The 12,453-nt window shown below is 37.2% G+C and overlaps 2 protein-coding genes across 5 annotated transcripts; one reads left to right on the plus strand and one right to left on the minus strand.

The window, feature by feature from the left end:
• Window positions 1–1,965: 1,965 nt before the first annotated feature.
• Window positions 1,966–3,000, minus strand: LOC110857869 (putative nuclease HARBI1). The gene has a single exon (XM_022106483.1). It carries the CDS (start codon window positions 2,998–3,000, stop codon window positions 1,966–1,968), a length of 1,035 nt encoding a protein of 344 aa, XP_021962175.1.
• Window positions 3,001–5,126: 2,126 nt separating this feature from the next.
• Window positions 5,127–9,473, plus strand: LOC118438336 (serine/threonine-protein kinase Nek5-like). Of its 4 annotated transcripts, XM_035858315.1 has the most exons (8): window positions 5,127–5,525; window positions 5,598–5,774; window positions 6,314–6,590; window positions 6,650–6,811; window positions 7,229–7,837; window positions 7,892–8,151; window positions 8,334–8,787; window positions 8,945–9,473. In XM_035858315.1, exons 1-8 carry the CDS (start codon window positions 5,338–5,340, stop codon window positions 8,993–8,995), a joined length of 2,178 nt encoding a protein of 725 aa, XP_035714208.1. In that variant the 5' UTR covers window positions 5,127–5,337; the 3' UTR covers window positions 8,996–9,473. The 4 variants fall into 4 exon arrangements, with proteins under 4 accessions (XP_035714208.1, XP_035714207.1, XP_035714209.1 ...); XM_035858314.1 differs by having other exon boundaries at window positions 8,334–9,450; XM_035858316.1 differs by lacking the exon at window positions 8,945–9,473 and having other exon boundaries at window positions 7,892–8,198; window positions 8,334–8,502.
• Window positions 9,474–12,453: the final 2,980 nt, after the last annotated feature.

Consider the following 12,453-nt stretch of genomic DNA (forward strand, 5'->3'; position numbering starts at 1 on the left):
TTTGTAAATTTCCCCATCCAAACATTAACAGTCCTTGTCAGCAAACAGTCCTAAGTGAGAGTTCAAGGTAATTATTTCAAGGGGAAAAAATATATTACAATTTATGCATATTCTTGTGTTAATGTGTAAATATGGAGGTATATGTACAGTGGGTTGTCAAAAGTGTTGGTGGTCCATCTTGCGTTCGGTACTGTTGAAGATAACATCGCTAAAGGATGGTAATGAGCTAGTTATGCTACCCTCTGCTACAGCCACCTTAATAGGCTAGAAAATACTTCAAACAGAATTTGAAAATGTTACCCCGTTCGGGGGAAATTGAGAAAAAAGTGCACAAATATCATAAAAAATTTTGCCAAAAGTATTGGTGGTGGCTTATTTTTTTATGTCTGCAGGCCACAAACATCGGAATTCTTACGGTCACATTCCTAATGACACAAAAATCGCCACTTACACTCACACTTTGCTGAGTGTGAGTGTGAGTCTCGATTCTTCACTCAACTCAGTTGGTATTCTTAATGAAAATTAATCTCCACTCAGAATTTGTGAGCTGAGTCTCCAATTTGTGAGCTGAGTCGAGATTTTTGAGTGGGACTTTCAACTTACTTGCAAAATAAAATTTGCCTACTTTGTTCTCAAGTAAATAATAGTAATAAATTTACTAATAGAATTCGTGTTAACGATTTAACATCTACGAAACTTGGTGCATTTCTCTATGCTAGTATCACCGCAAATTATCAAAGCTATTATTCATTGGTTGGAAAGAAGAGTGTGATCATGTCTAATTCGGAAGATGAATCTGAAAAAAAGACTGCAAAATTACCCCCGTTTACTTCTGAGGAGAAGGAAATTTTGTTGGAAATAGTGAATAAGCCGTCTGTTAAAGCCGTAGTAGAGAACAAGCGAACCAACGCTCTATGGACAGCTCAGAAAAAGGATGCTTGGGACAGTGTGAGTACGGAATTTTGTTCCCACATTTCGGTAGTGAAACGTACAGGGGCTCAGTTGAAAAAAGGCTGGGAAAATCTGAAAAGTCGCTGCAAAAAACAGGTTAGTTATGTTATCACTATTTTCGATTACATGATTAAAATTATAATCTGAAATTATGATCGAATTACATTGATACATTTTTTAATAGATTTCAAAAAAGAAAAGGGGGCGAGGTAAAACCGGCGGAGGGTCGAAAGAGAATTCTCTTTCCCCAACCTCCTACAAGGTCGCAGCCATTGTTCCGGCACAGATGACCTCGCTTGATAATAAATATGACGATGACGCTGATTCTGCAGGATCGGGTGTGGAACTTGGATTTGATGAGTGGTTACGAAGTACGTTATTTTGTCACAATATAATTGTATAATCTATATAAATATATATCTATTTAGGACGAAATCAAAAAGATGCAGCCAAACAAAGCACGGTCGAAATTGAGGCAACTGCTGTCGTCCCACCATCTGATTGCGACGATATAGGATGTACTAATGACACAACTGGTGAGACCTTTTTATCATGCTTTTATCAGGCTTCAATTTTACAATTTGAATGACCATTTGTAATTTTTAGTTCGATAGGTGATGTGTAGTAAAGGCAGGCAATCAAAACCACAAGACCGGAAGAGGAAACTTCTTGCTGGGCATGAAATTATCATTTCACTGGAGGAAGAGTTACAAGCCAAGAAACTGAAACTGCTCGACCTACAAATTAACAGAGAGGAGAAGAATATTTTAATGGATGAAGAATTTCACGCTGCGAGAATGAAATTGATTAGTTTACAAATTGAAAATTCTAAACTATGCAATGATGATTTGTAAACAATTATTCCGCTTAACCTTAAATTCTAGTGATTGCAATTCAAGTATGTATGTATACATTTTATGCATTCAATTTATTTAATTCGTTCGATATTTTATGTAAACAATTTGCATTTAATTAAATACAAGAAACAGCAAATAAAAATTCTCTAAAATTCAATTATGAGAAATGAGAAGAAATTATTCGGTTCCTAGCAGAAATTCCGGAAGTTGTACTTTGGTTCCGTATATTTTCGTTCTCATCGTCCTCGTGATCCTCATATTCGAATTCCAAATCGTCACGATACATAATGGCAATATTGTGTAGAACAAAACATGCAACAATCGTGGTCAGGGTTGTGGATAGCTTCAGGCGCATATATCGCAGACAATTAAAACGCTGCTTCACAGTTCCAAAGCAGCGCTCGATGGGGTTCCTAGTTTTGATTTGACAACTTTGGTATCGCTTTTCGGCTGCAGTTCTCGGCATTGTCAATGGTGTCATCAGATATGGAGTACAGCTATATCCGGAGTCACCCACAAGTATCCCTGGTACTTCTTCTCGATCGAGTTGTCTGCAAAGTGTTGAATTTTCGAAAATCCTGTTATCGTGACATGACCCGAACCAGCGTGCTACAATGTTGGTTACTTTCAAGTCTGATGTACAGACTGCTTGAACGTTGATAGAGAAATTTCCATGTCGATCTCTGAAAAGCTCTGCGTTATCTCCTCCAACTGATTTAATCGGAACATGTGTGCAATCAATTGCGCCCACCACCCCTGGAAATCCGCCATAGGTGTAGAAGCGTTGGCGAACTAAATTGGCTTCATTGTTATTAGGATACTTGATAAAATGAGGGCGCAGGGCTGCTAGGGCACCGGAGACACGTTTGACCAACTTCGACACAGTCCCTTGCGATAATTGTGCCAAATCACCGACCTGAATTTGAAAGCTGCCCCCAGCATAAAAACGTAAGGCAACGAGTAATTGCAGGATTGGAGGGATCTGAACTCCACGCCTCAATGGACTGACAAGCTGATTTTTGATCTGGTCAGCCACAAATACAGTAGCGTCCTTGCTGAGACGATACCGGGATTGGAATTGGTGCTCGGAGAGGGATTCCATTGGATTAGACTTGTCCTTCAATTGACGACTCGGGACAATGTGAATACGCTCTAATCTATCTTCATAATCTTGCAAACGGGAGAGAGTCATGTTTTCACTGTGTACATAAGTGGATTAATTTTAGATGAGTTGAACAAAAAGTGTGGAAGGAATTTGGGTATGTTTATTATATTTTTATAACTTACGTACTTAACGAAGAAAGTAATTTTTCAGAAGTTCCAAATATTTTCAGGAAAAATGATTTTGTTGTATGAAATCAAGTAATTTTTATGCAAGCGAACGTTGAGAGCGCAGCCAAAGATAGCTCGTTGCGTAACTAGCGAAATTGAGTGATACTTTCGAAAATTGGTTGAGTGGAGAAATAAAAAAGTCATTGGGAATACAAAATGTGAAAATTGTCTGAATTGAACTCATCTCCATGACCCAAAGTTCACTCACTTTTTTCCAAAGTCTCCACTCACGAGAGTGGAGATGATTTTCATTAAGAATATGAAATTCATTGAGTTTAAGTGGCCACTCACACTCAGGCCGAAAAAATGTCATTAAGAATGTGACCGTTATTCTCAACGTTATTATCAGACTCTTTCATGTTCATTATGGTACAAATCTACCAAAAACTGCGAAAATAGGTGAGTTGTGTATCACTGAGAAAAATTTATCACCAGCATGCACGGAGGATGGGTTGGCCCCCAAAATAACGACCTTTCGACCTCCTGTAAGCTCTGTAAAAATCAAAATATATTTAAAACTTACAAGTACACTTGTCTTGTGATCAACAAACGAAAATAAAGCCGAGCAACAGCCACCGTATCACAAAAAAGCAGAAAAATGACATATTATGGTAATGTAAACCGTTTTGTGAAGATCCCAGAGGTTACAAAAATAATCCAGAAAATCCATGGATCATAAAATTTTGGAGGTTATTATATATGGGAGGCTACACGTAGCAAATTTGCATCGAAGGAAGCCGGTTAGTAAAGATACACATAGCAAGAAAAATGTTTCAAATATGTACCAGTGGAAAAATCACGCACGGTGGGAGGGAAAGCTATCGACACGATATCCTGTGATCGGATGAAGACAAATTCTGTTTTCTTGGAACCCGGGGACCTTAGCATGTTCGTAGAAAATCAATTGAACCACTGATAACCCATTGCTTAAGAAAAGCTGTGAGACAAAAAAGAGGTTATCTTCCTTAGATTACTTCTTCGGATGTAAGGAATTTAATCTTATCTTCATCTCGACCAGATTCAATGATGAGGTGGGGTAACTTCCCGCAAACAACGTGGGGAGCATTAGTTTAAATATTACCGGAATGAATCTGTACAATACGTACTGCCCTGGTTCGTTTTCTGACCCCTGGGATCTTCACAAAACGGTTTAGGTTACCATAATATGTCATTTTTCTGCTTTTTTGTGATGCGGTTACTGTTGTTTGGCTTTGTCTTCGTTTGTTGATCACAAGACAAGTGTACTGGTAAGTTTTAAATATATTTTAATTTTTAGAGAGCTTAAAGGAGGTCGAAAGGTCGTTGTTTTGGGGGCCAACCCATCCTTCATGAATGCTGGTGATAAATTTTTCTCAGCGATGCACAACTCACCTATTTTCGTAGTTTCTGTTAAATTTGTACCATAATGAACATAAAAGAGTCTGATGATAATAATGTTGAAACTAAGAATTCCGATATGTGTGGTCTGCAGATATAAAAAAATAAGCCACCACCAATACTTTTGGCAAAAATTTGTATGATATTTTTGCACTTTTTTCTCAATTTCCCCCGAACGGGGTAAGATTTTCAAATTCTGTTTGAAGTATTTTCTAGCCTATTAAGGTGGCTATAGAAGAGGGTAGCATAACTAGCTCATTACCATCCCTTAGCGATGTTATCTTCAACAGTACCGAGCGCAAGATGGACCACCAACACTTTTGACAACCCACTGTACATGTAAATAGATAGATACACATTTAATGTTGTATGCTGTATGTTCAATTAAAAAAACACAAATCTGCGAGAATGTACACATACATTCATTTGCATGTACGACGCTGTTAAACATATTTACAGTTAACCCGTCACATGTATACTGATATATGTCGTGACAAATATTTAATCTAATCTGCGTCAACTATGATTATTTGTAGCGATGCAAGTTTAACTGATCATAAGAGAACCATAATGCTTTAGTATATTTAGCAACAAGGAAACTCTTCTTCGTCTGAGCCGAAAATATCATTACTATTGCCTTGGCTAATTCAACAACATCAGTAAATCTACTTATTTTAACTGCTGATTACTGTATAAAGATTAAAAAAGTTACACAGAAGTAATAAATTTCAGTGAGCAGAATTAGCCTTTAAGTTTACAAACAACCATAAAAAATAATTCAACTAGATAATTACACAATCCATTCATAAATTAAGACAGCATGGCTTCAAAAAACTTCAAGAAGAAGTCAACTCCTTCAAAAAACAAGGGATACGTTTCCCGAATTTATAGCGAGTACGAATTAATGTGGGAATTAGGAAGGGGATCGTTCGGAATAGTTTGGGCTGCCAAGAGGCGTGGCACTTCCCCTAAGGATCCCCCCTACGCGTTGAAACGAACATTTCCGGTGTAACCCTATAACACCTCAATTTTTTATTTATGATCCATATTATCTCCGATATTAAATAATTCACTTTACAGGGATGACACTCAAGGATTTGATGACTTACGACTCATGGAAAAAGAACTAGAAGCTTTATCACAATTGCGGCAGTACCAGCATCCCAACGTGGTCGAGATTAATACAGCCGTGATTGAGAAACCTCCGGAGGGTTGGGTGGAGGAAAATGATCCGCTGTTTAAGGAATTTATGAAAGGGTGCGTTAGTTTTCAAGTAAATCTAATTTTGTATCTCATCCCGACCAAAATATCTGCCGATACTGCACTGTATTTATACCTTATTTATTATCTGGCTGTGTTTCATGTCTTGCACTGCAACGCAAGAAATGAAAGGTTCAAGAAACTGCAAAAAATCGCAAGAAACATGCGCCATCTAGCGAAGCGTCGAATGTATGAACTTTTGTGGTAGGAAGTAGTTTCTTGCATCTCTCATTTCTTGCAGGTAAAAATAGCTGTTCATGCGGTTATTTCTTGCAAATGGTTACTTGCACCAGAAAAACTTGTATTTTATTATCCATTTGTCCTTTTTTGGCATCGGAAGTCTTTTTTATCAATGTAAACTTTACACAGGTAAAAAATAATCGTTATTTATCTAGTTTATCGTAAACCAATTAAATGCCAGCCTTGAGGATTTACTCGGTTCTATTACCGTCTCAGAAAACGGGTAGATCGTGATCCTACTCCTCAGCGTTGCTTTAGTCGGATCATTTACCTATGTATTTTTGTTCATAATGCAGCGTACCCGAAGCTGAACTGCTCGACTCATGCAACGGTTTCGGCGGGGCAGGCACAATTTGTCCAGTGACCATAGTCCAACGATATTGTCCTGGTGGGACGCTGGAGGATTGGCTAAGAACGACCTGTCTTGCAGACAGAGACGCAGATTTACTACTAAATTTCGCCACACAACTTGCCGATGGATTAAGATTTCTCCATTATAAAAACATAATCCACAGAGACCTGAAGCCGGGGAATATTTTTCTTAAAAAACTTGACGAATTTCCAGGTCACGAGGTGATAATTTATACAGTATCAAGTCACTGTCATTTTCCAAGTTAATTTATTCTGTGCAGGATACAACACTAATTCGTTTGGGGGATCTTGGCATGTCCAAATTTGTCCAACGAACTGATCGCGAGATGGATACGAGAGGAACAAGGCTAGATAATCTTAACCTACGTGACGATGTGACCAATGCTTCAGCCGGAACTCCGTTATATCTCAGCCCGGAACAGGTATTTATATATTTGATTATTTGAATAGTGAAGTATTTATAGATCGTGATAATGATAGACTTTAAATCTCACTCTTTAAGCTTCACTCAATATCCTTAAATGCACATTTCTAAAATGGCATCAATTTCATGAGATACATAAGTGCAGCTTAAGATATTTAAATGCAAAGTTAATTATCAGTATTACAAAACCTTGCACTTTAAAAATAGCTTATTTATTTTTAGGGAAATTTCTTATGAAAAAATGACACCTCAATTATCTAAAACGGTATTGAGATTTCAGACAGCTCAATTTACACGTTTAATGTCGTACAACTATGTCACTATTTAAGTAAATATTTCGCAATTATAATTACTAGATATGCACACATTTAGCCTCCCAACTAGACCATAATCATACCCAAATAAATACGTTTAGGAAGCCGGTCTCTCGTACGGGTTCAGCGTTGACGTCTACGCCCTGGGCTTAATCTTGGCTGAATTATTTCTCCCATGTCCAGCTAAACCAATCCTATTAGAACTAAAAGACTACGCCGCCAAGAAAACGTCTACATTCAATCCTACCCTAATTTTGTTTCCCGTCATGGAATTAATTTTGAAAATGATGTCCACCTCGCCGCAAGAACGACCTTCTGCGTCCACCGTTCATTCCGTACTTTTAGCGATTTGGAGAGGCATGCTGACTCTGCCGGTGCATTATTATCCCACCACTTTGAATACAACAAGTCGGCTTCCGAGCCCATCTCCCGCCAGAGAAAGCGACATCTGGCTGGAACGCCCCGAGTTAGATGACCTGCTAAAATCATACCAAGATTCAAGGGAACGCATCTTTTTTCTTAGTGGACCAGCGGGATCTGGGAAATCTACGATAGGATTGCAATTCGCGCAAAAAGTGACGCTAACAGATGGCGGGACCTCCATAATTTGGATTACGTTAAATGAGGGATGGGTCGTTAAGAACGAGTTAGAAGTGGTCGGGAGACAATTACGCGCTAATATTTACCGGGACAGTGGTCATCGTGTCGCGGTAATTTTGATTTATTAGCCAATAAATACGTGTCCTAAGTCAATTTTTAACTAGGTGTCAGAATTTATTTACCTCATTAATGACGCTTTTCGCGATCAAAAATGGATCTTTATTCTGGATAACTTCAATAGCGGTAATCCCTTGGAGCATGCAGTACTACTCGAGTTGATCAGAATACAGCAAGACATAACCGTTACGAACAAACCATTCGTTCTAATAGTCACGAGAAAACAATACCTTTACCAAACAATACTATCCGAACGACTGCATTATATTACAGAGAGAGAATTTGGCCCAATATTTACTGGTTCAAGGTTAGACGATACTCTAATAAGGATATTCCTACGTCGGGCTTTACCAGGTTTTATCCTTAATTCAATTAAATGAATAATTTTCTGAAACTTATTCAATAGTAAAACCAAGTAAAACAAAGTGAATTTTTGCAGCCATAAATTAAGTCTTACAAGCTTAAATATTTCGAATTCATTCATTACAGACTACTTCAAAAATCTTGGCGTCATATCAACCCTTCCATTAATTTCGTAGAGATCCAAATCACCGGAAGTTCCGTGTTTGGTATGGAATATCTCTCCAGGCGATTAAACCTTCCACAATCATTGTTTCATGGAACGCTTTTCAAGCTGGGCCAACTTCTAGGCTGGAACCCGCTATGTCTCCATTTGGCGGGATGCACTATTTCCTCTCTGCCCTTAAAACCGGAACTATCATGTCATCCTCCCCCGGTTGTACAAAACTTGGAAACATATATCACGTCATTTATCAATCTTATCCAAGAATTTTACGGAGAATTTAAAAAAGTTCCTAATTTCTACCGCTTCGAGGAATACGCCCCCTCGTACACGGACGACTACATACCTTTGATAGTATTACATCTCACAATGTGCCAGATTGAGGAGGCTCTATCTTCTGAGCAAGAATTACTTAAAATGGTTCGTTTAATACAGTTAGATATACTTTTCCTTGGAAATTCTCTTCCAATAGGAGAATCTTATATGTTTCAATACTCAAATCCCGCAATGAGCAAACAAGAAATTGATGCTTTAGAATGCAAAGCTTACAAAATTCTCGAATCGTTTGGTTTCCTAGAAAAGTGTGAAGAAAAGCGAAAATATTTCCATGTTTGTGGAGAATTTATAACAGGATTGACGAATCATACCAGTCGTGATGATTACGATGAAGAAATGAATTTCCCAGTAAAACAGGAAGGGAGAGGTGTCAGGCGATATAATTTAGATGTTTGACGCGATTATTAGTCACCACCTTGACCTCATAATGACCTTGCTGAATTATGTACGTTGGACGTAAACCGTTCTCATAAATACTTAATTACATACATATTTTTACCATAAATATGTAAAGTTTTACAATTTTTTGCTCATTTCAAAGCTTGAATCAGATCATTAATTGAATTATATTTGGCTAAAATACACCGTTGCACAAAACGGTTTTTGAGTCCTACTTGTACATTTACATATGAATTTTTATATATTTATTTACATAAATACCAAGCTTGTGCACATTGTCAAAGTGAAACTATCTAATAAACAATATTAAATTATAAGTTTAAATGAAATAAGTATTTAGTACACAAATCCAGGTTAATAGAATTCTAAATTTACATATCACATCCTGTTGGAATTGCAACCAAAAAATTATTCATTTCCTCACAATTAGAAACGACATAGTTTGCCTCATACAAAATTCCTGCACAACGAGTGGGGTCAAAACTTCGACGAAATTGTTACCATATCGCAACCTTAGTGGTACCAAAGACCTGTGAAATTTCCTAGCAATTTTTCTTCCGTCACCTCCTTTGCATCTGGCGATCCACCCATGACTTGCCCCGTTCGCTTTTGCCGCAGCAGAAAAGGTTAACAAGGTGAAGCTAAAGGCCAACACGTACAGCCACAGAAACATCAGTGTCATTAAACCCTGGCTCGCGTGGAACATGTTAATCGTCACGAAGGACATGATTATTTGCAAGGCTGGCAATAAGAGGGCCGTCTTCAAAAAGATGCTTTCCCGAGTGCTGGCGTTCAGCAATTTCTCAAAAATTTGCACCTTCCTGTACCCCACTTGACTTACGAATAGAATTTCGTACCGTTGTATGAAAGTTGTGCACTCGATCCAGAGAAAGGTGACGCCTGTGAGGAGAACGGAGATGATGTTGTAGGACGCACCCACTGCGACTTGCATGAATAGGAGGAACTCTAATAATGCGGCAAAAAAGACGAGATATTTTGGATAGTGAAACGACAAGAAGATATCGTTCCGTGAGCAAAGTATGGAACTGAGAAGTCCTGGTTGACAAGGGAGGAATATTGTCAGTAAGCCATGCAATGTGGGAAAGAGGTAGAACCCGAGTTCGATAAGGTCGAAGAAGAGGACGAGGAATCTGAGGAGATGTTTGATGCTTTGGCGATACTGAATATCTGTTTAGGTACAAATTTTAGATAAAATTAGACGTAATAGAAACAAAGATATGTTTAATTGATAAAAATTTTCAAAATGGATTTTTGACCAACTCATAAATTTTTTGGTTGAATAAGTTGTATTTGTCTGCATTAATTAAAATTTGCAATTTTTGCCCAACTGAATGCCTCAAGTTCTTAGAATTTCGAGACTTCAACCGTTTCTCTGGTTTAATGTGCAAAATAAATTTATGAAATTAAACACAACAAATAATTATTCAAATTATGAGAGGTAAAATTATTGTCATGCAAAGATCACCTTTTGTGGAGAAGATAAAATTCAAAAGTTGTCCTTGCACGTAGTCTGGTGATATTTCGAATCTCAACAAGAATGAGATAAGCGAAAGTGCAGTCATGGTCATGCCCAAAATACTTTTCGTAAGACTTGCCTCCTTTATTGTGACGATCGAACATATCCGGATTATGATGCAGAGGAATTGCAGAATCGTAAAAGCTGCACGATCGTTTGATTCTTTTTTGAAATTTGGGATATTTTCAATTTTTGCTTATCCCATTTTACAAAGAGACAGCGGACGTAGTTGCCTAATTTTAGTACACGCTGTATCCGGTCGAGTAAAAGAATTTTGCTCATGTTTTTTTTAGAAATATTATACTCCATGGGAAGTACTTACATATACATAACTAATTTCTTACCAAGCGTTCTGACGACTTAACCGTCCCGTCAAACAGGAAGAGAGAAATTGCGTTCAGTGTAAAAGGAAGGATGTGACGAATTTCAGAAATTAAGCAAATATTGACATACCTTTCCCCATTCACAATTTCGGAGGTCATATCTGAAATTGTCAATATTATACGGAAATGAATTGTTTACATTACAGCTGAACTTTGGGGGGAATGTAAATTATTCTCCGCTACATACACACAACGTTAGATATTTATTTATTGGGCATATTACTTAGGATTAGGTATTTACATGAAAAGACAGGCATAACACCAGCTCTGACTATGGTATCCATTAAATAAATAGTTTATTTTGCTAAGATTTACTTTATATTAAAAAGCAGTATGTAACTGTGTTTGAATTCAAGGCATTAGGTAAACAAATTTGCACGAAAACACGAAATGATTCCAAAATAAGTTGTACTCGTTCAAGTCAAAGTTGTTTAAAAATGTGGCGTTGTAAAACGTTATAACGTACATAATTTATCTTTTCTCTATAATCTATATACCGACGCTTACTATGTGTAAGACTAATAAATTTTAAAATCTTTCCTTTTTTCCGTATCATTTAACTCACTATGCGATGACGCCAGCAGTCTCGCACCGATTTTGATGAAATTTTGATAATTAGGTAGCCTCAGGTACATAATTGAACACGTGTTTCGGGATTTTTCATAATGCTCAGTTTAAACAAAGTTATGATGGCACAAGTGGCCGAAAATTCGCATTTTTCTCTCTCAAAAACGAAAAAATAAAAACTACACGAGAAAAATGCGAATTTTCGGCCACTTGTGCCATCATAACTTTGTTTAAATTGAGCATTATGAAAAATCCCGAAATACGTGTTCAATTATTTACCTAAGGCTGCATAATTATCGACGTTTCATCAAAATCGGAGCGAGACCGCTGGCGTCGTCGCATAGTCAGTAGAAAATCAATAAAGTAAATCAGCGATGTAAAGCCGCAGATTATGATATAAAGCTAAGATATTCGTATCCTCGTCGTGTACATGAAGCTTCTGGTCCAGAAGTTCTGGATAACACAGGTTGTACAATCTAAGTATATTTTATCGGCCCCAATATCAAACGTCACAAACATGATAACAATTTTTCTGAATCTCCACTAATTCTTTCTAAAAATCTTCGTAACAAATTTCTCATCTTATTATAATCACGAAATTATGATGGGATTATTATTAAATTATTATATCCGTACGCGAGAATCTGTATTTTCTCCCTCTCGAAAAAAATTTCACAATAAAAATGCAAATCTCGCTCACGAATATCGCCATAATTTCGTTTAAACTTTGCATTAAGAAAAATCCTGAAACACATTTTAAATTATTTATCGAACGCTACATAATTATCGTGGTTTCGTCTAAATCGGAGCGAGACCACTTACGTCATCGCATTGTAATTATGTATACTAGATATTGCATATCTA

This window comes from Folsomia candida, unplaced genomic scaffold (assembly GCF_002217175.1).
Source record: "Folsomia candida strain VU population unplaced genomic scaffold, ASM221717v1 Fcan01_Sc019, whole genome shotgun sequence".
Classification (NCBI taxonomy): domain Eukaryota; kingdom Metazoa; phylum Arthropoda; class Collembola; order Entomobryomorpha; family Isotomidae; genus Folsomia; species Folsomia candida.